Below are 27,871 nucleotides of genomic sequence, written 5' to 3' on the forward strand. Positions count from 1 at the left end.
GCCTTCTCCACTGAAGCCTTTTCTTTCCACCGATGCCTCTTATTCCACCGGATGATGCAGATCTGGTTTCATTCCTTCTTTTCATAGCTCTGGCCATGGGCCTCTGCGTGGCAATGATCGCCTTCGTCCGTCTGCCAAGCCTTAAGGTCTCCTGTCTGCTGCTATCGGGGCTATTAATTTATGATGTCTTTTGGGTGAGTTTTGGAGTACACACCTGTATATCTCTGTGTGTGTGTGTGTGTGTGTGTGTGTGTGACCACAAGCACAGTATTCTTCCAGCATGAGAAACTGGCTTGCAGCATTTGACATCACAAGCTGCTTTTATGGAGTGTTGTGGAATGCCTCTACAGGCGTTACGTTTCAGAATGCTTTGCATTGATCAACTGTCAAAATGCCTTTTCATTTATATAAAATGTACGTTCATTTCCCCCCCCCTCCCCCAAAAACATTCCCCTGAGGCTCTCATGTTCACTTCAGCTGGGAGAAGCACAGAAGGATCTGAAATCTTCATTAGGGGAGCTAAATATACATCTTAATGCACTTCAGCGTTTGGGAAATTAAAAGCTGCTACACGATGCGCATCATAAACCAGGCTCACCATAAAAATCTAACGTATTTTAATTCTAAACCTTTGCTCTTCTATTTATGTATTTTTTTTCTTTTCCTTTGAGCTTGAAAGACCGTATCAGGCATATCATATCAACAGCTGTGACTTCATGGAAAGCAAAGCGGCTGGAGTTTCTGGGATGGGAGCACAGCCACCCTTAAAAAAAGAGACCCCTTGACCAGCTCTTTGGTAGCTGCTACTTCACTGTGCTTGCAGCTCTAAGAGACATTCCCATCGAGTCCTTTTCCTTCCCTCTTTCCTAGAGCTTAGAGGCACGGGGGTGGGGGGTGGGGAGGCCTCCCCTTCCAAATCTCCAGGCTGAAGCAACATCAGTGATGAATGCCCAAAGAGGGCTGGGTAGATCTTCCAACGGGGACCTGTTATTTAGGGGAGAAACGCCGGGCCCAGTCTCCGCTTTGCAGAAGCTGCCTTGCTGTGAAGACCTGCCTTCGTGGAAGCTGGGCTGTTTATTCTTCAGAGCTCCACAGAGGGTCGTTACAAGCTGGGCAGGCCTCCCGCTTCCTTGCTCACTGCTGACTAGTTCAGTTCTTTTATTTAAGGAAGGGCTTCCAAGTCACAGGTAGAGCTGAATGATACAAGTGGACCAAGGGGTTTAATTTCCCCACGGAAGATTCCTGTATGTCTTTCCCACCAGCAGCAAGGCGGCTCCGCAAGGCTGGCCCCTGACCCCTGCTGGGCGCATCTGCCAGCCCCGTTTTGCTTCCCTGCTGCAGGTTCCAAGTCGGCTCACGAGGAGCTCAAACTCACCCTTTCTCTCCCCCCCCACCCCCCCCCAGGTCTTCTTCTCTGCCTACATCTTCAACAGCAACGTCATGGTGAAAGTGGCCACCCAGCCAGCAGACAACCCCCTGGATGTTTTATCCCGGAAGCTCCACCTGGGGCCCAGCGTCGGCCGAGACGTCCCCCGCTTGTCCCTGCCTGGCAAACTTGTCTTTCCAAGGTAGGATGGTCGGGCCTCTTGGTTTCCTACTTCTCAGTCGGCTTTCAGGACATGGTTGCCCTTCCAGAAGGGGGACCCGTAGCCTTCCGTTCACCAGCCCGGCTGGCCTGGCCGGTTTGTGGCTCGTGCTGGCCAAGAGATGAGGGCTGCTTTAACGCCAGTTGCTCTTTTGCAGTTCTACCGGCAGCCATTTTTCCATGCTGGGGATCGGAGATATTGTGATGCCAGGCCTCCTGCTTTGCTTCGTGCTGCGTTACGACAACTACAAAAAACAAGCGAACGGAGATTCCTGTGGCACAGCAGGACCCGGGAACATTTCTGGCCGGATGCAAAAGGTCTCCTATTTCCACTGCACTCTCATCGGCTACTTTGTAGGTAAGAGGAAAGGGCAGCTGGAAAAGGCCGTGGCAAGTGTGGAAGGCGTTTGTGTGTGTGTGTGTGTGTGTGTGTGTGTAGAAGTGTTCATTGGATCCCTCCGTGGAAAGAAAATGCTTCTCTTACAAAACTCTTTAACGGTCTTTGTAGTATTTTCCCGAATCTCTCCCTCTCGCAAACTGGGTTTGCCATAATTTGGAGTGATTTATGATTCTTTTCCAAGGGCAAAACAAACAAAAAGGTAAGAAGTGCAAATTCTTAAAACTCTTATAGGTTGATCAAAACGTAGCTTACACACATACAGGTTGTTCTCGACTTACACCCACAATTGGCTGTGGGACATCGGTTGTTGAGAGAGTAGCCATTAAGTAAGACATCACATGACTGCTTCGCTTAACAACCGCAATGCTGGCCCTCTCAGTTGCCGTTGTTTAGCAATCTCAGGGGTCATTAAGCAGATGGAATTCCAGGTAAGGAACTCCCGGTGTGGGAGACCCTGGGCGGGACAAGCTGGAAATGCTGTGGGCAGGTTTCTCCTCTCAGACTGAAAATCCAAGCAGGATTCTCAGCCCCTGAGCAGAGACACACCTGCATGCGACCTGTGCAAGGCTTTCTTCCGCTCCCTGAAGCCCCTCCTCCCCCCCCCTTACCCTACCACCCCGCCCTTCTTCTGTGGCACTGAAAGTCTTCCTGGGTGAAATCCAAGCAGGATGTTCAGTGCTAATATGGATAATCGACCTGAGCTTGGGTTCCCAGGGTCTCCTCCACTTCTGTGAAGCACCCCCATAGGAAGCGTTGACTTTCTGCCGGGGAAACTGCCAGGGAAGATTGCAAACGGCAATCACGTGACTTACGACCATGGTCGTAAGTGCCAATGGGTTACCAAGTGCCCAGATTATAATCACTTTTGGGGGCGGAGGAGGGGGAGAGTTGGAACATTTTGTGATGGTCAGACCATAAAGCACCTTTTCTGAGGAGTTGTTTAATCTTAAACCTTGTTCAAATGACACAGTTTATGTAGAAATAGGGAGAAATGTGGAAATAGACCTATAAACCTGTATGTAGGTATGTATTTTTGTGCCTTTGAGTCAGTTTTTGGCTCTAGTAACTGCCCGGACAAGTCCTTGAGGGTTTCTTGGCAAGGTTTGCAGAAGTGGTTTGCCGTTGCTTCCTGCCTAGGGCGGAGAGGAAAGGCCTGAGGTCAGCCAGCTTATAGCCTGGTACCTTGAGCAATAGACCAGCCTCATTCTCATAAACACAATACATGCAGCGTCGATTTCTAAATAGTTTCCAAATGGGAAAGTTCAGGTGCGGAAAGAGAGCGGGGTCTTCAGATCACTGTAGAATTGGAAGAGAACTTCTTTGCCACTGTACACGCCAGGGGCTAGCCACTTCCTGCCAGCTGCCCCAGTGACTTGATTGCAGGAAGCCAGCAGGAAATTGCCCAGCCTAATGGCATTCACGTAACATCGGCACACACAGACTGCCTGGATTGCCATTGCTAAGCAAAGCGGTCACCCTTTATGAATGCACTGTTTAATGACGGCATTCCCAGGCCCAAATTGCCATGACGGGTTGGGGAGTCCTTGTAAACTTTTTAGCCAAACTTAGAAGAGGAGTTTTTTGTTTCGCTTTTTTTTTTTAACACAGGGTTTTCTAAAAGACAGGTAGTCTTTGACTGTGACCACAATTGAGCGCCCAAAATTTCTGTTGTTAAGTGAGAAATTTGTTGAGTGAGTTTTGCCCCATTTTTGCTTTTCTTGCCTCGTTCGTTAAGTGAATCATTGTAGTTGATAAGCTAGTAACCTGCTTGTTAAGTGAATCTGACCTTCTCCATGGACTTTGCCTGTCAGAAGGTCCCAGAAGGGAGTCACATGGCCCTGGGACACAACAACAGCGATGACTACAAACCAGTTGCCAAGCACCTGGAGTTTGATGGTCATGGTCATGGGGGTGGTGGTGCTGCAAAGGTCGTAAGTGTGAAGTCACATCTTTCAGTGCTGTTGTAACTTTGAACGGTCACTAAATGAACTGTGGTAAGACGAGGACCACCTGTATAGCCCTGATTTTTAATTCGTTTTAAACATACACATATAGGCTGACTAGCTCATAGTATGGACTAGCAGAGGAATGTGCAGCTTTGGAGCCGTTATTAACTCTGGAAAGCTTTTTAGTTTTTAATTGGCTGCCTGGGGGATTCTGGGAATCGACGTCCACAAATCTTAAAGTTGCCGGGATTGGAGATCTCTGGTTTGCAGATCAATCTGTTTGGAAATGGGTAGCAGAACAGAGCCAGCAAAGACACATTGTCCTCCTCTGCCCCAGGCCTTCTAGAGGTAGTAGATTTCTCCAGGGGTTGAATCTGCTGAGTTAAAACAAGACATCTTCTAGCGGTGCCTTTTCTCGCCTCCTTCGCAGGGCTCTTGACAGCAACCGTGGCGTCTCGCATCCACCGGGCAGCCCAGCCGGCTCTGCTGTACCTGGTGCCCTTTACCTTGCTCCCCCTCCTCACTATGGCCTACTTAAAGGTAAGTGCGGCAAGATGAAGACCAGCTCTGGGTTGCCCCCCTTGGAGCAGGGGTCTCCAGCCGTGGTGGCTTTAAGACTCGTGGGCGTCTACTCGCTGGCTGAGGAACTCTGGGACTTGAAGTCCACAAGTCCTAAAAGTTGCCACAGTTGGGGACCCCCGCTTTGGAGAGCCTGACCTGTAGCCTCAGAACAGAGGCAGCTAATTCCTAGAAGGGCCTCTCCGAACACTACAGTTCCTGCTCAAAAAAACAAAAACAAAGAAATAATGAACTCTTGCCCTGAAAGGGCTGCCATGTTAAATCAGTTTTTGTTTCTACTTTTAAGTTTTAAATCGACCTGCCTGCAATTGCTTGAGACTGCCCACTGCCTGAAAACTAAACTCCTCGACCAATGCATGCATGTTAAAAATGTCTTTACTTCCTTCTTGAATCTTTTGTCGGGATGGCCTGCAGCAGCACTACGGTGAGCAGGTAGCCCTCCACTTACCCCTGGTTGTTTCAAGACCATTCAGGTGGCCTTGGCCTGGCTAAGGATAAGTACTGCGTGACGAGCTCTTGTTTTTGCCCCGGCTCCGGCCCACCCAGCAGTTCAAAAGCATGCAAGTGCGAGTAGATACTACTCAATAGATACTACTTTGATGGTAATATCGTTCCGTGTGCCTTGGGATATATATATTAGTCATGCTGGCAGCATGGCCACGGAAGCGTCTTTGGACGGTGCTGGCTCCCTCAGCTAAGAAACGGAGATGAGCCCTGTGCCCTAGAGTCAGAATCAACTGGACGGGGGAAACTTTTACCTGCTTTAAAAAAAAAAACTTTGGAAAGAGTGCTGTTGTAAAATGTCAAAGTCACACTATCATCTACTGGGTGCTTGTCAAATTGGCCTATGCTTACAACTGATTGCAGTCTTCTGTGGTCATTGGGCTGCAATTTGTGCTGTTTTTTTGCCCGTTTCCAACAACAATTAAAAAAGTCTATTCAGGAGAACGGATTTGAACTTAACAACTATATTTTCCTCCTAACAACTGCCATAAAAACAAACTAAAATTGAGCCCGGTCACATGGATGCCTAGGCATACGACCATCATAGCTCACAATTTCTGGTCACAATTGTAAGGACCACTAATATAATACTAAAAGCCAGTACAAGAAAACATCATTAATTCAGAATTGTAAGCTGCCTTTAGGGCCGTTCCAGACAAAACCTACCTGGGCAAAACATGATACAGTGAAGCCTCGTTTGAACAGAGGGGTGTCCATTAAAGAACTGGTGTAAGTCATTGGGGATTACAAGATTGGTGTTTTTATCTCATTGGTGTCAATGTATACAAATGCATGATTGATACAAAAGATATAAAATGCTACAGATGTAATTATGCACATTGGTCAAATTACATGGACTGACCGAGTTTGGAAATGAGAGACTGGAGACTAAAATATTGTCCGTTCCACCTGAAGTTTCTAAAAGGAAGGCAGCTGGAGAACGGATCTTTCATGTGTGCGGTCCTGGGGCTCACTCCCTGCAGGTAGTCCTGGCTTAGCTGCCACCCGCTCAGCAAATACTCAGAGCTACCACCGTGCGGGATGAGGAGAGGTAACAACCTGCCCTCGAAGAGCATCCCCAGGGTCACCTAATCACGGTTTTGGTGCTCCAGACAAGCGAAGTCAGTGGGGAAGCTGGCAGGAAGTTACAAGTCACAAGCATCATCGTGCATGATTTGCTTAGTAACTAGAAGGGACATTTTACGTTCGACATAGTCATGCCATTTTCCACTTTACAACCTTAGCAATTAGCAGTGGGGTTGCTGTTTCCGATGTCAGTCATTAACCGAGGATTACCTGTACTTCTTGCACCCAGAGGTATCACTTTGCATGCTGTCACTCTAAACGAAGCAGTACGGCTTCACCATGGAGCAACATGAACCGCAGGGCCCAAAATATAAAGAAAGGCTTTGAAAGGCAAAATACACCAGTGTTGTTGTTGTTGTGAGGCGTTTGGGGCCGTTTCCTTAGAACAAACCTGGTTTTTTGGGGGGATGGCAGTTGAGAATAAGCCATTCCTGATGCCTCCCAGGGCAGCGTGTGCTTTTTTTCTGCTCCGCCTGGAGCCCATGAGATGTTGGCTAAAACGGCCCTTCAGATAATCGGTCCCCAACCATTTCCTCCCGGAGGTTCACGCTAGCACTTTGTGTGGGGCCTTGAAATGCATGGATTGCCTCTGCAGCGGCTCCCGACTTCTGCCCCGCCAGCCTTTCTTCAGAGGACTTCTGTGAAAATACTTCGTAGCAGACCAGGAATTATCAGGGCAGTAATCAAATATACATTTGAACTCTTGGCAAGAAATGCAGTGACTTTAGAAAGAGACGGGGCCTGGGGGGAACTTCAACCTTCCTTAGTCCTTCTTGACTAGTAGGCTTCACCCTGGTGTTCTTCTGAGCCATCTCTGAGGGGTTGGTGTCCCTCTTGAACAGTCCTATTCTCCTTTCTGAAGGAGCAGCAGCGCCGGTCAGTGGTGGGAGGGGAGAGTTTGTGGACCTTTCCTCTTTCCCTTCCTTCCTTAGACTCAGACTAACTTCCTTGGCACTTTGAATGGACACTAATCGGCAATACATTAAAATGAGATTTCATTGCATGCGGCTCTCAGAGGGTGACCACTTCCAATATACACTACATAATTGTGACTACATACATACAAAATTATGCGTATGCCCACATATATCCTTCCTTGCTAACCTCCAGCTGCTGCGGGGGAGGCATCCGTGACTCCTATCCTGGGTAGTCCTGGGCCAAAGACCTCGAGCCTTAAAAACAGCCCCTTCCTGGGAGGGGAAGGAACAGGTTCCTTCTGGACCCCACCCGGATGGAGCAGCTTTGAGTTTGTGTGTGCCAAACGTCTAGACGAACCCAACTTTGATTCTAGATAAAAGAGTTGCACCCCAGTTCAGAAGAAGCTTTTTGCTATTCGCGAGCATCCCTGGACTCACATGGCCCGCTCAGTTGGCAGGGGACAACTCTGACCAGGTTTCACACTGTGATATTTTGTGTGCCAATTGTAACCGTTCTGGATTGGGGCAGCCTTGCTCACAGTCACCCGGCCCTGGTCTCTTCCTGTTGGGCGGCTGTGAGGTGCTCCTTGGAGGGCTGTTCTTGAACACTCAGAAGTTTCAGCTTTGCAGAACGCTGGGAGTTGGGGGCTTCTTAAAGTTGCACCAGTTGAAAAATCCAGTCCTAAGTGATGGTCACGGGTAGTAACCAAGGGCTGCATGTGGGTATGTGCAGAATGGGGGACTTGTGCCCTCCCATGGAGTCTCAGCCCGCTGTGTTTCTCTAGGCTTCAAGCAAAGCTGTTGAGGCCCCTTTGCTTCCTTGAGCACAGGAAGGGCAAAAGAGCTGCAGTTGTGCACTTTCCAGTTTAATTTTTTATTTGTGTTTTATGTATTTTGGTTACTTAATTTTCCTCCAGGTATTTTTATTGATGAAAAGATTGACATCTCTCCCCATCGCCTTGGGGATTGGGCAGTTTAAAAAAGCAGTAAATAAAAGAACTAGCAATCTCTAATTCTCCACTCTCTATAGATCCAGTATTTGATCACTACTCCATTCATTGGATCTTACTTATTTATTATTAAATTTATATGCTGCTCATCGTGTTGAGAGGCTTGATTTTTCTGCCCATTCCTTGCCTGTTTTGACTTTCCAACTGGGATCGTTAGTACCTATTGTTGGTTACAAGCCATAGGAGCTGAGCTGCTCTGCCGTCTCCCTGCACCTGTTTCTATCTCCTCATGGTTGAGATGTGAGAAAATGGCCCCTCCTCCCCTTTTCTGCTGGCCCGATCCAAATGCACCTTCGCCTGGGGCCCTGAGTGCCTTTTGGGCTTCCTTTTTGATCACGGCCATCCTCCATTTCCTCCCATTCTTGGAGGAGAAGGAGTCTTTCTGGGTGTCCATCACGTTTTCCGAAGATTCCCCCCCTCTACTTCTTTCTTTGAACAAGGGGGGCCGTCCTACTGCGATCTTAGTTTTGGGGTGGCTCCTCTTGCCTTCCAGGGTCTTTGTGGGTGGGAGCCCCCTGGCTCACCTGGCCCAGGAGTCTCCCCTCTCTTGCCCCTGATTCGGAAAGACTCCACGGTGCTGCTCTGCTCTTTCCTCCCTTCCTGGCCAGGTCCTTTCAGAGGGGGGCATGCAATAAAGCTCCCTCGGCCTTCCCCTCCCGCCCAGAGTGATCCCTCGCGGCACCTCCGATTCCGCATCCTTTGTGTCCTGTGAAGGACGGCTTAGCTCCAGCCATCGCAGCACCCGGACAGTCACGGGACCGTGATCTGTGCCCTGGGCAGCCAGCTGACACTTAGGATGGTTGCAGCATCACCACGGCTGCGTGATCACCTGCTGGCTTCCCACAAGCACAGTCAAGGGGAAAGCCACAAGTCCTTCCATTTTAAATCCCCCCCGCCCAGCGGTATCCCCCCCCAAGCCCTGCCCTGCTTGCACCACACCGCCCCTTGTGTGCCTCACCCCTGCCCCTCCTCCCCCTGGTAGCAGCCATGTGCCTACCAGCCAGCCTGCTTGCAAGCCGACAACTTCCTGTCAAGCTTGACTTTGAGTGTTGGATGCTGGCAGGAAGCTATGATGAGGTCCTCGCTTAATGACCCACAAACCTTGCTTAACAACAGCAGTGGGGACTGCTGGGGTTGTTGTTGCTAAATAATGACGTCCCACTTCATGACTTCAGTGCTTAGCGATGGAAATTCCAGCCCCGCTTAGCTCCACTAACTGAAAGCTTCCTGTAGCGGGGAAAGGAGATTTGTCAGTGAGAATCTTGCATCTCGTCCTGATAGGTGTGGCCAGAGAGGCAGAGCCCATTTCTCCGATCACTGCTTCTCTCCCTCTGAGGAGAGGGTCTCCCTCCTCACCACCGGTTATGGCCTCTTCCTCAGAGTAAAAAGCTCTGCAAAACCCCTTTGCCCAACCTTGGAAGTTTGTGGCAGCTGCTCTTTCTTTCCTGCTTTCCTCAAAGTTTCTGGATGGGAAGGGAAATGTTTTCAAAGAAAAAACCCCAAGAAAGTCCAGTTGCCTTTTGGAAAAGCACTTCTGGGACACCCTGGAATGTCTTCTGAAGCGCGGAGAGAGTGAAGAGTTTTTCTTGAGAGCGTGGGCCATGGCGGCACCGTCTTCCACTTGGGGCCTCCTCTTGTTTTGTTTCTAGAAGCATCCTTGTAACTCCTGCCTGTTTGTCTGTCTGTCAGCATTTCCTGAGTCTGTTTGAAGATCCCAAGATAACAGCTGGCAGTGGACCCTTTGCCTCCAGCACAGGTGTATCTATCTGCACTTCCCCTGCAGGTGGCTTTTGGGGTTTCTTGGAAGAGAACGGGCACAGCGCCTGCCTTTCCAGGTCCCAGGGGCAGCTCCCCACCTCAGCTGACCCCTCAGGTGAACAGTGACCCCAAGGCAAAGGTGAGCCTTGCTGCCTAGGGAGCCGCTCTTACCTGCCTCCTCAAGTAGGCCAGCAGCAGTATCAGCAGCAGCAGCCCTGCTCCCAGGGGCATTCAAGCAGTGAGAAAGGCAGTCAAGAGCGGCCACCGGCCTCTGCCAGGCCCACAGGAAGCAGGGCTCCAACGTACACACGGAGAGCAAGGAAGCAGGAGCATCAGCCAGCAGTCAGTCTGCTCTGCTTATTTGAAGTCCCCGCTAGACTCTTGCTTGCTTGGGTTTTACACACAGCAATAGCCCTTCGACTCCTGTGCCGCTTCGCAGTGCTTTCCAGCCCTCTCTGAGCAGTTTACAGAGTCAGCCTATTTGCCCCCAACAATCTGGGTCCTCATTTGACCCACCTGGGAAGGAGGAAAGGCCGAGTCGACCTGGAGCCAGTCAGGATCAAACTGCCGAACTGCTGGTAGCTGGCAGTCAGCAGAATTAGCCTGCAGTACTGCAATCTAACCACTGTACGATCATCAGATCATTTAACTCAAATTAATATAGTTTAGTGAAATGTGTATGCCACCCTTCTTGCTTGTAAGGTGACCCTTGGCAGATTACAAGCAGTAAAAAGATAGAGAAACAATTCAAATTACAATTTCAACTCTGTATGAGAACCTATATAATGACTTCAGCATGATAGGACAGTATTCTTCAGGTTGGGTGACGTCACTGAGAAGGCCCTGTTTTGAGCAGGAGTGGGGTCTCCCATTGGGTTATGACATTATTCAGGAACTCGGCTGAGCGCTCGTCTCTTGGGAGTCAGTGCCTCCAATGGGGGCCAGAAGGAAGTGGGGTTGGTGTGTGTGTGTGTGTGTTGCGCCCGCGCACCTGGGTTCAGCAGAAAAACACCTTCAATGGCGAGAGTTTTCCAATGCTCGTACCGTCCTCAATGCTTGCCTATCATTGAGCCCACAGTTACACTCATAAGTTGTGATGGTGGTTATGAAATTTGACCCAATTTTTACCACCATTTTTTGCAGCAGTTGTTAAGCGAGACCATTATTATGGGTCTTTTCTCTCTCCCTCTCTTGCTGAAAACTGGAAGTAAATGCCAATTTCTGGCAAAAGAAGCCATAAATTGTGGCCATGTGACTGCAGGATGCCACAGACGGCCATACATATGGGCTGGTGGCTCAGCATAGAGAGCGTGGTCAGAGTCTGCAGTGGGAGGCCTGGCAGAACATTATATCTGGATCATAAGCTTTTTTGGGGGTGGGGTGGGGTCCATCATTAATGGTAACGAAGCAACCGGTCATAAGTAGAGGACTATTTGCTGGCTTTTAATTTTTATAGGGAAATGCGTCCATGGTGGAAAGCAGGTAATAGTTTTTCCTCTCTTAAACCAATTTTTTTTCCAGGAAATTCTTCTAATGAAAGGAGGTGCTAGGATTACATTTATGTAACGCAAGCAGGGAGTCCAGAGGTCATTTGTCCAGCTGAAGATTCTCCACCCCCCAAAAAGCATCCCTGCCTGCCTGCCTGCAATGACAGTCCCCAGAATTCCCCCCACTTCCAGCACTGGGCCCCCTACCACGTCAGCAATGGACAACCCTGAATAAGGATTCGCACCTCGCTCTTTGTATAAGTGGGGCAAAGCCGCCTCCCTTCAAACTGCAGGTCGTGTGGTGACCAGCTCTGAGCTGAGGGCCTATACTGGACCAGGATCTGGTTTTTTAAAAAATATATATATATATATATATATAAAAATGATGCTACATTTCAGTGGTTGGAACTTAGATGGCCTAGTATTTGAACATCTTTTTAACATTTACATTTTGTTGTGTTTTACTAAACTGGGTGAAATGTTTATATATATACAGGATATATTCCTGATCCACGCATGATACACCACACGCTAAGTAACTATCCGATCTCTTCGGCAGGGCGATCTGCGCCGCATGTGGTCGGAGCCGTTCCATTCGAAGTCCAGCAGCTCACGGTTCTTGGAGGTATGATGGAGCAGACGAACAGCGGCCAAACCTCTGCCCGGTCGGTTTTTTCACTCACAGCTTGCTTGCTGGTGCCTGAGGCTGGGCTGGTACTTAGGAGCATCGCCAGTTTGTGGAACTTGTACAGATGGACTTGCTGTATTTCCAGGAGGAGGAGGAGGAGGAGCTGCCTCCCTTCCTCCTTGTGACTGGAGACCCCTTGCCGGGCTCCCTTCTCCTCCCGGCCCCCCCCTCCTGTTTACAACTCAGTGCCAGACCATCCGCTGTTCTTGAGGGGGGGGGAAGAGGAGGAAGCTTGGGACAGCAACACCCCCCCCCACCCCCACCCCCGCTGAGTCATTGTGGAACTTGTGAACACTACAAGGAAAAATGGCCACAGCACTTGGGAGTTTCCTGGAAAACCCCACCAGTACTTTGGACCCTGTTTTTCTGTTGGACTCCAGTTTCGGAAAGAACTGAATTTCTTCTCTCACCGTACTCTTCCTCCCCGCGCCTTCCATTGATTTTCTCCTGTGGTGTGAGGTGACCTATGACACCCTCAGACATCGATTGACTCCTTGCAGTTATTACACCAGATTAAAAACTTAGTTGTATCAAGTTCCATTTCCACCCTGATCTCATAATGCAGTGAATAAGAGCACCCCCCACCGAGACACACACACACACACACTCCAACACTCCTCCTCCTTTTATACATCCCTACAGGCATATGCGCATATAGCATTGTATGTGTGTGTGAACCGACACAAAACACAGACCCCCCACCCCACCCCACCCCGCAAGGGTAAACTCTGCTGGGATCATGCTTTGTAGCTGAGAGGGGCTTGCTGTAATTTTGAGCATGTAGAGCAGTTGACAATGGCTTTCTTGTATATGGATCTGCAAACAGCCCCATGCCGCTCCCTGTTCCTCCCCTCGAGCGACGCTTCCAGCTTCCTCTTCTTTTAAAGGCGGTGTATGTTGTACTGGATTTTAGGGGATTTTCTTTTTGGTTTGCAATCAATGTAGCAAACTTAGGGGAGGAAGAAAGACCGAGCCGTTTCCTTCCTGCCCCGTTTTTTGTTTGTGAGTTTGTTTTTTTACAACTTGTCCATTACAGTTTTTAGTAGCTCTCTTCTTGACTTAATGCATGTATTATAGCAGCTGTTGTCTCCGTGTGTTCTGATCATAGTAATGTATGACTTGTAAATACATTTTTTTCTATTTTCTATTTTTTTGGTAATTTCTTTTGCATTGTTTCATTAGTGTGTTGTATTTCTCCCCATTACCCAGTGTTTAAAAGTTGGGGGACCTCACCCTCTGCTGTTGTGATGGTCAACATTTATGATGACTACTTTGTACCTGGGAGTCTCTTAAAAACAAGGACTTTTCTAAACAAATTGTCCGGGTTCTGTTGTGTTAACTGTGACAGATCAACGGTTTCAAAGTTTCCCGGCATAATTTCCTTCTGATCAAAAGTTTCTGGTTTTCTATTTGAAAGGTCTGTGCCTGTAAAATCTCCAATCCCAGAAGGTTCCAGGCCTTTCCCAGGCTTGCTTTTAAGGAGTTGGACCCGAGATGGTTGATTACCCTTCAGTCACCCATGGATAGTCCTCTCCTGGCATGCAGCTAGTCCTCATTGTTCCCTTTCTGTGTTCCTCCAGCAAGTTCCATGTGGCCTTCACGTCCAGTGTGAGAGCTTCCTGGAAGCGTCTGGTTTAGGCGCCTGCAGGAGGTGGCGTTGTGGCCCCCGCTCATCTGATCCAATGGACTTCCTCCGGGTCTCCACTTGAGGAGGCACCTTGAGAAAAGTGGCACACAATTCTTCATTGAGGGAACCCCACAGCTTTCCTCCAGAAGTCGGGGGCTCCATCCCGGGAGGTTTTTTCAAAGAACCGGTTGGCCAGCCATTTTTCTGGAATGGAGAGGAGGGAAAGGGGTTCAACCGTGGGAACTTTTAAGACTTACGCTCTTCAACTCCCAGAATTCCCCAGCCAGCATAGTCTTCAAGTTCCAAGACTGGACCCCGCAGTATAAGGTCTCCTGCCTGAGCAAGGGTTGCACTGAAAGACCTGCCAAGTCAGGTCGGGTATTCTGTGTATTTCACCTTTTCTCCGTCATGGAACTGCAGGCCACCCTACTTCCGTCCAGACTCTGGCCCCTCTCAGGGCGGCTTGACTTCTAAAGATGGCTGCTTCTGTTGTCTTTACATGCGCTCAAGATCGAGGGGTATGTTCGGAGCAGGGGGCTCCAACCTTGGCAACTTTAAGACTTGGGGACTTCAACTCCCAGAATTCCCAAGCCAGTGAACACTGGCTGAGGAATTCCGGGAGTTGAGGTCCCCAAGTCTTAAAGCTGCCAAGGTTGGAAATTCCTGGTCTGGAGCATGCTGAAAATGTTCTTGTCTTTTATTTCCAAACAAATCCAGGACTTCTGTAATTGCCAGACAAAACTAGCTCTTGTTCCATGCATCGGAGACTCACAGTTTATCTTGGTTTAGTTGACCGATTGGAGCCGATCCTAAGAATCCCTGCATGTTTCTCGCGCTCGAACTCATCAGGCCGACCTCCGCTGTGTCTTGATATTTGCCCGCCTTAAACCTGTTCCTCAAGCAGTTTTACTATTTGAAGAGCACAGACCTTTGGAGAAGGAGCCACCTTGGAAGGAAAGTTAATTTTGCATTTGTTCAGGTCACAGGGCGGCGGGAATTCCCTCCCAAATACAGAGCCTCTTAAAAAGCTCCCCTTAGGAGCCGGGGTGCATTTGCAGAGGCAGCAGCAACGAAGACGACACTGGCAAGGTTGCTCAGAGGCGCCAGATTTTTTAAATGAAGGGAACGAAACCCTTCTCTGAATTCTGGTCCACTAGTTTTGCATACTGGGTTTTTGCACTACACTTCCTCCTCCCCCCTCCCCCCCCCGACCCACAAACTCCTGACTGGCCTTGACTTTGGAAAATCCTTACTGAAACCCCCCATTTCTTGGCAGTTGAAAGTCCTTGTCACTTTCAATCATTTTTCAATTCCGGGAGATCGTTTTCTTGTTCTCAGTGATAGTGATGTAATCACTCGTCTTAAAATCAGTTTTGGTGCTCCTAGGAGAATGTACCCATTTGCATGGAGAATTGCTGTAAATTGCAGGTTATGGGAGAATGTGAGGAACGTTTTGAAGCCATGATAACCGTGGGTTGGGCTTCCCTTGTCTGGCTCTAGAGGGCTGGGAATTGGCAGGCAGGAAGCACATCTGGCCTGATGAGCCAGGCCCCCGTGGAAGGGTCTGGAAGAAGCGGGGAAGCCTCTACAGGACCCGGGTCTCGCGGTGTCAGTCTGCATTCCTCCTGGAGGGCCTTGCGATGCTCTGCGATGGGTTAAGAGTGACTGGGATTTTCAGCTGCGCAAGCAGTGCATATGTGGTGTTTATTTTGCTCTGCTCAGACCATGCCTTTCTATAAAATATTCCCAATGTATGCATATTTTTAAACCATACTTTTTAGAAGTCATATTTTTACAAGTCCGTTAAAAAGCAGCTCCAAAGTGGATGCTATACTTGTACTATAATTAACATCCCAGCATCTTATAAAGTATATATTAATTTGTGCTTGTGGCTCTAATTTATTTAATGAGATGTGTCGAAATTATATGTCATTGAGGCACTGATGATCAGTGTCTGGTTTCTTCAAATCCATTTAAAATGGTTTAGTTTTTGATCCCTTAAAAGAGAAAAGAGGGAGGGAAAATTATTATACAGGCGGTTGATGCTAGGTTGTGTTATATCAAATTACACATTTTACTTTCTATTTAAAACTGTTCTCGTTTTCTGCTTTGAATTGGCTCCGTGGGAGGAAACAGTGCCTCACTTCATGTTCTCCCACTGCGGCTGTAAAATGACTAGAAACCGGCGGAGTTTTTGTTAGGCAAGGTTCATGCCTTTTTCGACCATAGTTTCAGCAGGGACTTGAGCTTGTACGGAGGCCCAGAGTAGCAGAAGGCTGTTCTCAGAAGGTGCGGAGTGGAGGGCCTTTTCCTACACAAAGCTGACCGGGGGCACGTGCAGATGCCAGCTGGGGTGGGCAGCGCTGGAGCCGGTGGAGGTGGCTCTGCTAAGCCCTGCCAGTTGGAGACACCTGAGTGGCCAGGAACCTGTCGGTGTCTCCTCCTTGTCTGGATTGAGTCCCTGTTGGTTGGCTCTTGCTCAGTCCTTTGCCCGGCCCAAGCATGGCTTCAGGTGCCGGCTCTGCCAGCCTCTCCGAAGAATCCCAGGGTGGCTGGACAGGTGGCCACGGAGAGGCCCAGAAGGTCTAACAAGATCGTGGTCCCTGGTTTTTCCCCCCCATCCCAGGTTATCCCACAAAGAACCAAGGAGAGTTTATGCTCAGCAGCTCTCCAACTCCTGCTGTACAAGGGGTTGCCTGGACGCGGATGTATCCAGAACCGAGGAAGATTCTGCCGGAGGACCTTCTAAGGAGGAGGAGCAGAAGGACGTTTTGTTCACTTGCTTAAACATTTTGTTGAATAATTTTTCATGCAGAAGCGCATACTCTTTCTTTCCTTTTCCTGTGTTGTAACTGTTCAGGTAGCCCTTAAGCTGAATTCGGGTTGCTAAGCAATGCCGTCATTAAGCAAATCATTATGTGACCAGACCCAATTTTATGACTATTTTTTACCTCAGTTAAATCAAACATCATGGTCATTAGGTGAATTACGATCGTTTTGGGAATCGAGCTTCCCTGATTGGCTGCTTTCCGGCTGGGAAGGTGGCAAACTGATCGCAAGATGCCACAACCGTTGTAATGCGAGCGCCCCAGTTGTGAGCACGTGACCACAAAGCTGATGTAATAGTTGTAACTTCAAAGTAAGTCTTCAAGCAAGGCCCAACATTGAACCTCCTGGACTCCATAGGAAGATCCCACGCTTGTGCTACTTCTCTAGTATCCTGGAATGGTGCATTTTTTAAAGCTTTCTTTTTATCCCCATCTTGAAGACTAACTTTGCCTGCAATATCTTTTATGATGTTTTAAACAGTTATTATGGGAGTTGCATACTGCTTCAGTGGCAACCCTTTCCAAGAAATATATACCTTAAATCACTATCCAAAGTTAAAAAGACTAAGGAAAGTTCATCTTATTGCACCGAGGAAACGCACTACAACACGCACATCTTATGGCCATTTGCCTCCAGAACCGCCTTTAGCTTCCAGGCGGCCTCCCAGGGCAGCCCCTTATAGAGTGTATTGCAGTAATCCAACCAAGGGAGAAGTAAGGCATGACGACAGAGCAACAGATCTCCAGGCGCAGAGCCAAGACGCAGTTAAGCAAGAGCCCCCTCAGCCGCCATTGCCCCCACTCCTCGTGGCAGAGGCCACGAATCCAACCGGTGATCCTGGTTCACCAGTTCCAAAGGAGAGTGTGCGGCCCTTCCATAAGCGAGGGTAGAATCTCCCTGGACTCCGATAGTCTTGGGATCCCAAACAATTCCATCTTACTGGATTCCGACTTCTGGTCACTCCTCTGTGGCTTCAGGCCAAGATACCCAGCTGAATATTGGCCTACTGATGCGCTGTCAAGAAATAAACCTGCCACGCTTCACGTGGAGGAGTTGCACATTGCAGCCACCCACAACTGAAGGGCTCCCCTTCTCCCTCTGCCATTTGCTGGGTTTAGCTTAGTGGAAGGACAAGCACGCTTTAAAATGTGCCACCGGTTCCCAAACACAGGCGACGGCCCAGACCGAGGCTGTGCTTCAATCAAAGGCTGCTGAAAACTCCAGGAGGGACACAGGTTATCAAAAAAATATGGGTATGGTTTCACAAATCAACTGAAACTCTATTTCCTCCAGAGTTACCGACCCACAATCTACTCAAGAACTTTCACTAGGAATGAAGCCTCAGAGGCTGGTTGGTAATTCTCCAAATCCGACCGAGTGATTGGACAAGGCGAGCAGTTCCACTGATCAGAAAAGGCAGGGATCCTGCCCAAGAGAGAGGGTGGAATTGGTGTCCTGGAGGATCAAGATCTACTTCCTCAGAGCAACAATTGCAGGTTCATCCCAGGTAACTTCACAAGAGGTTTTCTTCACCTCAACTGGTATCTCAGGTAGCATCTTAACTCTGGATGCCAGATGCTCAACAGATGTTCTTCGGAGCCCTCGTTCTCCTTTGGGGAGATGGACTGATCAACATTCATCAGGCTGTGATACCTGACTTGTCAGCGTTCCCCAAATTCAAACTGCGCTGCCTCTGCTCCACGACCATGTGTGGTCAGGCTCCTGAGTTGGGTGCCTGTGACAAGCCCATGACTGTCATGGTGACCATAAAATTTTGAAGCTGACCGAATCCAACTCCGGAGAAGGTGAACTGAAGCTGCCCAAGTCATCAGCCTGGGAATGTCCTCTGCTAACGTGGCGATGAGGTGATGAGGTGAGGTGGAGGAAGTTTCTCAACCTTGGCAACTAACCTGTTGACTTCAACTTCCAGAACATGGCAGGGAAGCAAATTAAAAGGAACGAAAGAGGGCACAGCTGGAAACTAGGAGACTCTCAAGTTCTTGTCCCGCCTTAGGCATGAAAGCCAATTGGGTGAGTTTGGGCCAGTTAAATGTTCAGACCGAAACACCTGGCAGGGGAACCACTCTGAGGAGGCCCAGCAAGGGTCTCTCCTTTCTCTGGGAAGCTGCAAGGGACCCCCTGCCGCTTCAGGGTCCTAGCAAGCAGCAGGCTGAACCCTTGAATGTGGGTTCGAAAAAAGACCACAATTAAACCCCAAGATACTACAAGCTGTCAGTGCTCAAATTTAATAGTCAATTCGGACTGCATCCAGGAGGGCATCTCCATCTGGGCGGAGGAAACCTGGCTTTGGGGCACAAACAAGGCACTTGGGACTCTTAACGGCTACGGTTTGCTCTCTGCCACCAACCCCAGCAACTTTTCAGCAGTGGATTCGGGGGGCTTCCCATTGACCCCGTTAATATCTTGTCTCTCTGATCTGTTTCCCAACAACCTGCTTTCTTGCAGCTGTCACTGAAGACAGAGAGAAACTGCACCTGGGCAGGTGTGGCTCCACTGGAATCCGTGGGGTCCAGGATAGAGTAGACCTTGGCAAGAGCCTAGAGGACTTTGGTGAGTGTGGGATACGAGGCCCTCCTGCACCCATTTCCCAGGTCCTCCTTCCCCCCTGCTCTCAACCTCCATCGGAGACGTGGTCATCAAAGGAGCTGGATGTCCAGCCGGCCTCTTCCATGGTGAGCCAAGGGGCGGGTGCCCTCCACTTAAGCCTGCGTCCCTCTTCGTCAGAGGCCTCCGTAGCGGTCCTCCCCTTCAGCCTCGATAGGCCTTCAGCAGCTGCCCTGCAATCACCAACCTCTGGATTTCGCTGGTTCCCTCGTAGATCTCGGTGATGCGGGCATCTCGGTAATGGCGCTCGGCCGGCATCTCTGTCACGTAGCCCATGCCGCCCAGGATCTGGATCGCCTGAAAGAAAAGCATCGGTTCCGGCACAGGTGGAATGGAAGCAGCTCTCCACAAACCAGGCCAGTCTCCCGGTCATCTAATCCCCGGGCTTTGCCGGGACCGCCTGTCCTGGCAAGACAGGAAGGCAGCTCACCTCCTGCTGCTGCTGCTGCTGGGCTATTCAACCTTTCCTGAAGAATCGGAGCACCTGAAACTTACCTGGTGGGAGATGAAAGTCGCTGCCTCGGATGCCGACAGCTTGGCCATGGCTGCCTCCTAGGGAGAGAAAGCAGAGAAGCTACCTGGCACAGCCCTCCCTAGGAGGCTCAGGTCACACGTATGACATGCGTGTCACTGGTGTAGCATGCCAGGCTTCTGGACCGCCTGGACGCCATGTGAGGGGGCAACTTCCTCTTTTTTCAGGTAGGGGGGGGAGGAATGGGGTTGCATGTGTGAGAGAGAGACATGCCAGCAGAGTCAAGGCAGGCATCTTCTGAATTTTTGACAAGCCAACCTCATAAACTATCCCTGGCCAAGAGGAATCTGCGGTTTACGGCTTGGCTTTCTTGCAGGCCCTGCTAATCCCAGCAGTGTCTTCCTTAGTGGGGCTTTTACATCAAGAGGAGCTTCAGGGCCCAGGGCAGGACCAGACAGGTGCCCCCTCCCAATTGACAATTATCAAGGCGTTCTTGAGATCCCGCTTATTCCTTTTGAAAGTCTTGTAACGTGTTGGCATTCTCGTGCTATTTTTTTTTCTTTTTTAGAAATGAACTTTTAATTCTGAGGGTCTGCTCCAGCAAAGAGGGCTAAGGAATTCTGGGGGCTGAGGTTCCCACAAGTCTAAAAAGTTGCCAAGTTAGGACACTCCTGCTAAAAAAGCCAATTCTTATCCCCTTTCGAAAGACTTGCAAGCGCTCGTGGGCCGCTCAGAGGATGCTCCAGGCGGTAAAGATGGAGATTACCTTTGTGTAGGGCTTTCCTTTGTCACTCAAGGCGGCTGCTCTCCAGGTCAGCAGACGAGCCCCCTCCAGCGCCACCGCCATGTCAGCCAGTTTAAACTATAGGCAGAGAACACACACCCCGGGCGGGGGCGGGGGGCGGGTTACCACTAAGCCACGGGAGCCTAACCCGGCATTATTTCTGGTTAGCAGAGGGGAAGAGGACGCCACGAAGGAGAGCCAAGCAGCCCTTGCAAGGCCCCTGGATGGAGCAGGGACATTCTCCTTGAAGGTGGCGGAGAGGCGGCCACGTGGGAACGCTATAGGGTCGTACAGAGGTGGGCCCTATGGACTTCCGACTCCCAGAATTCCTGGCTGGTTCAAAGGGGCAGGGGCAGGATTCTACTGGTTCGGACCGGTTCGGGCGAACTGGATGTTAAAGTTACATCTGGTTCGCTGATCCAGTATTTCAACCAGCCAGCTGGCCCCGCCCTCCCCTCCCCTCCCCTCCCCTCCGTCTCCATGCGGCCCGTTTTGATGCAGGCAAGTGCAGGGTCTGCGCAGAGGCTCTGGGAGGGGGAAAAACGGGCCTTCCAGAAGTCCGGAAATGGGGCTGTTTCCAGCTTCAGGTGGCCCTCCAGAGGCCCGGGGGAAGCCTCTGGACCCTTGGGAAGGCAAAAACGGCCTCCCCCGGGCTCTGAAGGCCCACCGGAAGCCAGAAACAGGAAGTTCTGGTTAGCCACGCCCACCCAGCACCCAGGCAGCGAACCGGTTGCTGGGATTTTTGAATCCCACCCCTGTGAAGCGGCCATAGTTGACCACCTTTTGGGGTGGGTGGGTTATCATTTAAAGTTCTAACACCACTGGAAATAGTGGCTTGTGAGACTTATGGCCGTCACAGCATCCCCTTGGTCACATGATCAAAATTCAGGCCCTTGTCAACTGACTTGGAGTTATGACGGTTGCAGTGCCCCGGGGGGGTCTTGTGATCCCCTTTTGCAACCTTCGGACAAGCGATGGGGAAGCCAGATTCACTTAACGGCTGTGTTACTACCTTAACTGGTGGACTTAACCAAACTCGACAGCTGCCTTGCTTAGCAACAGACGTTTGGGGCTCAACTACAGGGTCTCTTGCTTGAGTGGGGGGTTGGACTAGAAGACCTCCAAGGTCCCTCCCTCCTCTCTTATTCTGCATTCTTCAGCCCCAGCATCCAGTGGGACGTGGGCTGGAGCACCACCCTGGGCAGGGGGAGGCCTGTCTTGGGACACCTGGGCCGCAGGAGCCCCCTTACTCCCCCCCCCTCTTCTGGGCCTCCAAAAGAGACGCCCTTGAAGGAGAACTGAGCGCCAAGAGGAGCGGAGGAAGCGGGGAGGGGAAGGGCCTGCCCACCCCCTACCTGAATGGCCTGGAGCTTGGCGATGGGATGGCCAAATGCCAGCCTCTTCTCGGCGTAATCCACGGCGCAATCCAGAGCCGCCTGGGCGATGCCCAAGGCCTGGCAGGCGATTCCAATCCGTCCGGAGTCCAAGGTTTGCTGAGGAGAAGACGAGGGGCGGGGGATGGGACTCAGGGTGGGTCTGGGAGGGGGGCCCTCCCCCTCCCCCTCCCCCCTCCACTCACCATGGCAATCTTGAAGCCCATCCCCTGCGACCCCAGCAGGTTCTCCTTGGGGATGCGACAGTCTTCGAAAATGAGGTTGGCGGTGGAGGACGCTCTGATGCCCAGCTTGTCCTCCTTCTTCCCCAGCGAGAGGCCCGGGCACGGCATGGGCACAAGGAAGGCGCTGATGCCCTGCAACGGAGAGCAGCCTTCCCCAGGGGCTCCGCAGAAGCCCCACAGCCACGGCTGGCTTTTCGCTCCCAGCGGGACTTGGGGAGAGGGCGGAGGGGGAGAGGACGCAGCGTCCCCTCCTCCCAAGCGGGCCCTCGAGGATGGTCACCTGCTCTGCTTCTGGACCTAGTGCTTCCCCCCCCCGCCCACATCCTTTGTCCAGCAGCGGCAGCCATCTTTGGGGGGAGCTTGCCCCAAAGGTCAGGACCTCCAATCCTCCCCCCACTTCATGCCTTCCTTTGGACGTCTGAGGACCATCTTCCCGGCCAGATTCCTCGTCCACCTGGAGATGTTTCCCAGGGTCTTTTCTTCCTAGACAGAGACCAGCCGCTTGCCCGGCACGGCCGAGGCCGGGGCCTACCTTGTGCTTCAGGGCTCGGTCTGTGGTGGCGAAGACCACGGTGGCCGAGGCCTCCCAGGCGTTGGTGATCCAGGCCTTGGTGCCGTTCAACACCCACTCGTCCCCCACCAGCTGAGCCATCGTGGATGCAGCACCAGCGTCGCTGCCGTTTCCTTGGCGAGAAAAAGAACGTCTGCAGCCAAGAGGCGCTGCGGCTGCTGCCAGGCCGCGTGCATCGGGCAGGGGGCAGAATGCTGCCTTTCGCTCTTCTCCTGCAAGCACTGCCTGGCTGGCTGCACCAGGTGGACAGCGCCCTGTGTCAGACCTGCCCCAATCTGATCCCTTAGGAAAGAAAGACCCTCGACTCCCATTTGGTTAAACAATGGGTTCTTTGGCTAAAGGTGTTCGCTGCAGTAAACCCAGGCTAGCGCTGGTGTTTCAAAAAATACAAAGTAGACCTTCCCTCCTCCCCTGAGCAGTTTCCAGCCAACCAGAGCTCACCAAAATGTTTTGGGAACACTGGGATGTTTTGGGGTAATCCACCTATTTTCTCAGGGCGCCTGGCCTTGGAACGCTGGTACAAACTGGATCCAGGCTTTATCAACCTGTCATTCCCACCCCACTTGCGATTTCCATTCATGTACACACATAGCTTCATTGCCCTTCCATCCTTCCCCCCCACCTCCCCAGTCCCAGCTTTGATGGCAGGATGCCTGTGAGGCGCCAAGATGAACCAGGCAGAGCTGACATCCTGCATTTCCCGGGCACTGACCCTCCGCTTGACCCTGTGGACCTTCCCCCTTGCTCAGCAGGCGCTTGGCCAGGCAGCCACAGAGGAGACGGTGTGCCAGCAGCATCTGAACTGCAGGGTGGCTTGTGGGGCACAGCCTCTCTGGGGAAGCCCCTCACTGTCTGCTAAGCAACCGCGTGAAGGCAGGACGTGGCTAAATGTTAAAAAAACGTGCAGGTCTTGGGAAGAACTTATGCAAAGCGGAAGTAACGCCCCGCAGGGAGCTTCCAGTTCTGGCTCTCTTAATTGCCACCTGTAATTCTTCTAGAAGCTTCTGCTCAATCGAGCAAAGTGGAGACACCGAGGGGGAAGTTTACAGCCACCTAAGGGCACAAAGGATGCCCAGGTGACAAAACTGCCGCTCTGGTTTGTAATTGCAAGGACTTGGGCAAGAATTTGGCGTGGGGGGAGGCCTGGCCCAGCTGCAAAGCCACGTACAGGGACTCTTTGCAGCCTCTGTTCCTCTCCATGGCATAACACACTACGCACACATATGCAACCTTCCCTGTACAGGTAGTCCTTGACTTACAACCATTCATTTAGTGACCAAAGGTAAAACAGCACTGAAAAAAGTGGCCTTTGACCTTTTTTCACACTTTTATGACAGTTGCAGCATTCCCCATGGTCACCCTGATCAAAATTGCAGACTTACAGGGGGTCACGAAGTCCCTTTTTGCAACCTTCTGACCACAGCAAAGTCCATGGGGAAGCCGGATTCGCTTGACAACCATGGCAAGAAAGGTTGTAAAATGGGGAAAAACTCGCTCAACAGCTGCCTTGCTTAGCAATGGAAATTTGGGGCTCAGTTAAGTCAAGGACTACCTGCAGAATCTAAAACGGGGCTCTCAAACTCAAGGCCCCTGGGCCGGATTTGGCCCATAGGCTGTTTAGTTCTGACTCGCGGGAAACAGCAAAGGTGCCTCTGCCGGAGCAGAAAAATGGAGCATTTTGGGCGGCTTCCTGCAGCCCTCGGCCAGCAAGGGGCAGTGGAGGGGGGCTGGCTCCCCCGAGCTCCGTTCTCGCTGGCAGACGAAACAAAACAAACTAAGAACAAAACCAAAGGAGAAATATTTCCCATTTTGCAATTGGAGCATGCAGGAAGGGACAGGAAAGGAGGAAGGGAAAGAGGAGGAAGATGGGAAGAGCGCAAGGAAGGAAAAAGGAGGGAGGGAAGGAAGGAAGGAAGAAGAAAGGAGAATGAAGAGAAGGGAAGGGAAATTATAATGAGAGGGAGGGAGGGTCAGGGAGAAGCCCCGCCTTAGCTCTTGGTCACCCCTGGTCTCCCCCCCACCCAAGTCCCATGTCACACCCAGTCCTGCCCCCCCCCTTCCCCCAAGGTCAAACACAACCCTGATGCTGCTCAGTGAAATCGAGCTTGACGCCCCGCCCACCCGTCCAAAAGGAAAGGGCTGCCCGGGGGCAACTCCCAAGCGCCCAAGTTACCTGGTTCGCTGAGGGCAAAGCACCCCACTTTCTCCCCACCGGTGAAGGGAGGGATCCACTGCTGTTTCTGCTCTTCAGACCCAAACTTCAAAACCGGTCCTAGATACAGCGACTCAAGAAACAAAAGGATCCCCGTAAATCTCCTTCAGGGACCTCCCCACCTCCGACCCTCCGGGGAGGGGAGGGGCCCCTCCAGGCTGGGCAGGGCCACTGGGGGCGGGTTGGGGGGGGGACCTACGTTGTTGACACTCATGATGACGCCGGTGGAGGCGCAGCCGCGGCTGATCTCCTCCATGGCGACGGTGTAAGCCAAGCAATCCAAGCCGGCTCCTCCGTATTTTTCGGGCACCGCCATTGCTAGCAGGCCAAGCGCCCCCATTTTCTTAATCTAGAAATGGGAGGAATGAGGTTACGAAAGGGCCTCGGCAGAGTTTGACCCTCGGGGTGGAAACCCAGCAAAGCAATTTGGCTCTTTAGAGTGCCGATCAAGCTAGCGTCAGTTGCCGAGGGCACCGATCCAGGATCTGCCTTGTCAAGCGAGAACATTTCTGCCCTGGCTGAGCAGCTCTGCCAACGTTTACGACCTGTTGGGACTTCAACTCCCAGAATTCCTGAGCCAGCCAGTTGAAACCTCTGGGTTGGAAAAGGGACACCGTTGCTCAACCCTGATTTACGGCCTTCCTTGTGTCTCAAAAAGGCGCATTTCAGGGCAGTCTAAGTTCAGCGAGGGCACCACCAGGCAAACACAAATCAGGGCGAAAGGTGACTCGCCTAAGGGCCAGCAAACAGGACGTGGAGAGCTTGGTTCTCCTGCAAAGTAGTTTTTCACACTTGAGGAATAAAAGGCCTGCAGCGCATGGTTGAAGGACTGGCAATGCCCGGAGGGGAGGCAGAGACGCCCAGGTGGGCATGCCGTGCGGGAGGGGCCAAGATTTGTGGAAAGAGTTTTGCCCTGTTTTACAACTTTTTTTTGCTGCAGCCATTAAGCGAATCCCTGGAGTTGTTCAGTTGGTAACAGGGTTGTTTGGGGAATCTGGCTTCCCTGGTGAGGGGAGGGGGCAAAGGGGGCTTTTTCCAAGGGCAGCTGGACTGGGCCTTTCCTAGGAAGCCCCTTTGGCCAGCCATGACCCGGAGGGCAGAGAAGCTCCATAGTCCGAAGGGGACCCCAAGACCCCTGCCAAGCCCCTGAACTTCCGGAAAGGGAGCCATCGCTCACTTGGTTCAGGGTCCTTGCAACTTTGGCCACGAAACGAATGGTCCTAAGTCGAGGACTCCCTGGAAGTGGCTCCAGGGTCAGAGCCGGCCAGAAGCCCCTTCCATGGAGCAGAGAGGCCCCGCGGGCGTTGCTCTAGGGCTGCCCCTCCGCCCCCATTCCCAGCTCGGGGTCCCGCACCTGCTCGGCAGGGAAGCGGTGGTCGCGGTCGAGGCTCGCGGCGAGGGGCGCCAACTCCTTCGCGGCGAAGTCCCGGCAGGTCTCCCGCAGCATCCGGTGCGTCTCGGGCAGCCCCGCGTGCAGCAGCCGCGCTGGAGGAAGAGGAGGGGACGGACGGGGGAGGGAGAGGGGCTCAGCCGGGGCGCCCACCCAGACCCGCCTGCCCGCCGCCCCTGCCAGGTAGGCTGCCCCTGGGCGGGATGCGCCGGGAGCAGCCGGAGGGTCCCTTCCCGAAGCCCCGCCGACCTCCGCGGGCGCCAAGGACGCCCCGCCGCCCCGCCGAGGCCACCAGCGCCGCCATCGCCGCCCGAGGGAGGGGAGAGGGAGGGCGGGGCTTGGGGCGGGGCGCTGGCACGTGGGCGCTGCGGAGCCTCCTGGGCGGGCGTCCCCCAAGCCCCGCCCTCGCGCGGACGGGTGGGGGGCGGGTCCGGCTGCGTCCGCCCAGCGACCCGCCTTTTGCCCCGGGACGGAGGCGGGCGGGGTGATGCCTCTTGCGAGAGACCGGGGAGGGCGATACACGCACGCACGCACGCACGCACGCCGGCTTCCCGGCCGGTTTCTTCTCTCGCTCCGCTCCGCGGCTCCTGCCTTCAACGCGGCTCCCGGTCCGGAGGATGGAAGCGTCGCCAGGATCCTTTGCCCGGGGCCAGAAGCTCTCGGGGGCTTTTTTTTTTTTTTATAAACAGTTTTATTGTTTTTTTAACAAACAAACAAACAGACAAAACATAAAAACATCAGCTCTCCCATATTTATATACAAGCAGTGAGTCGGTTGGTTCATCAGTTTTGTGCATTCATTTCGCACTCACAATTACAATTACCTTATATAATAGCTCCTATTATCAATCCAAACTTATATATCCTCATATCATTATTAAAGAAAAAAAAATTGACTATACTTTTATTCAATCATGCCTTATGAGATAACTATAATTTAAGTAATTTATTCTATAACAAATCATATAGTCGTGCCAGTTCTATCCTAAATAAAAGAAAAAAAGAAAAGAAAAACCATTATATAAATATAATATCAAATACCAAAAAAGAAAAAAGAAAAGTGAAATCAACATTATTCCTTATTGTCTAACATTCTAAATATTCTATTTTTGTATTTCATCATTCAGCCATTGATAGAAAAGATCCCAAATTATATAAAATTGTTTATCTTCTTGCTCTCTAATTTCAAAAGTCAATCTACTCATCTCAGCACATTCCAATATTTTCTGCTCTCGGGGGCTTTTAAGCCGCACGCAGGAAGGGCCGGCCAGAGAGCCAGGAGGCGCCTTCTCAGCTCCAAAAGGATCCCGAGAAATCAGCGGGACCAACCGAGGGAGGCACTGCCATTGACCCCATGCACCTCGCCTTCGGCACTTCTGGATGACCTCTAGGACAGGGCTCTCCCACCTGGGCCACTTTAAGCCTGGCGGACTTCAACTCCCAGGATTCCCCAGCCAAGCTGGCTAGGGAATCCTGGGAGTTGAAGTCCGCCAGGCTTAAAGTGGCTCAGGTGGGAGAGCCCCGATCTAGGACAAGCTTTCTTGGTGTCCTTGAGACCTGCCATAATATGCTCCACTATCACTTCTTTCTTTTCCCCCTTTTGCAATAACCAGAGTTGAAAGTGACCACAGGGGCCAGCAAATCAAATCCCTCGGTCAACAGAGAAATCCAATTTTCACCCCTCCCCAAGGATTTCAGAAGCCTTAATCAGTCAGAATAGAGTTGGAAGGGACCTTGGAGGTCTTCTAGTCCAGCCCCTGCTCAAGGAGGAGGGCCTATGCCAT

The 27,871-nt window shown here is 51.5% G+C and overlaps 2 protein-coding genes across 2 annotated transcripts in view; one reads left to right on the forward strand and one right to left on the reverse strand.

Annotated features, from left to right (window-relative positions):
• Positions 1-13,107, forward strand: part of SPPL3 (signal peptide peptidase like 3) — a 109,555-nt gene extending 96,448 nt beyond the window's left edge. The window contains exons 7-11 of the mRNA XM_026717031.2: positions 88-194; positions 1,405-1,568; positions 1,744-1,943; positions 4,362-4,471; positions 11,832-13,107. Coding sequence (XP_026572816.1) covers positions 88-194; positions 1,405-1,568; positions 1,744-1,943; positions 4,362-4,471; positions 11,832-11,903 — 653 coding nt within the window. The 3' untranslated portion in view covers positions 11,904-13,107. The remainder of the gene's footprint in view (positions 1-87; positions 195-1,404; positions 1,569-1,743; positions 1,944-4,361; positions 4,472-11,831) is intronic.
• A 5,529-nt stretch (positions 13,108-18,636) lies between these two features.
• ACADS (acyl-CoA dehydrogenase short chain) lies at positions 18,637-26,408 on the reverse strand. The gene is made up of 10 exons (XM_026717076.2): positions 26,338-26,408; positions 26,053-26,183; positions 24,898-25,047; positions 24,660-24,771; positions 22,448-22,599; positions 21,877-22,047; positions 21,653-21,790; positions 20,280-20,375; positions 19,537-19,593; positions 18,637-19,338 (listed from the first exon to the last, which is right to left on the reverse strand). Exons 1-10 carry the CDS (start codon positions 26,390-26,392, stop codon positions 19,186-19,188), a joined length of 1,215 nt encoding a protein of 404 aa, XP_026572861.2. The 5' UTR covers positions 26,393-26,408; the 3' UTR covers positions 18,637-19,185.
• Between the last annotated feature and the right edge of the window lie 1,463 nt (positions 26,409-27,871).

The sequence above is a fragment of the Pseudonaja textilis genome, chromosome 15 (assembly GCF_049901715.1).
Source record: "Pseudonaja textilis isolate UNSWEBS1 chromosome 15, rPseTex1.2, whole genome shotgun sequence".
NCBI classification, from domain to species: Eukaryota; Metazoa; Chordata; class Lepidosauria; order Squamata; family Elapidae; genus Pseudonaja; species Pseudonaja textilis.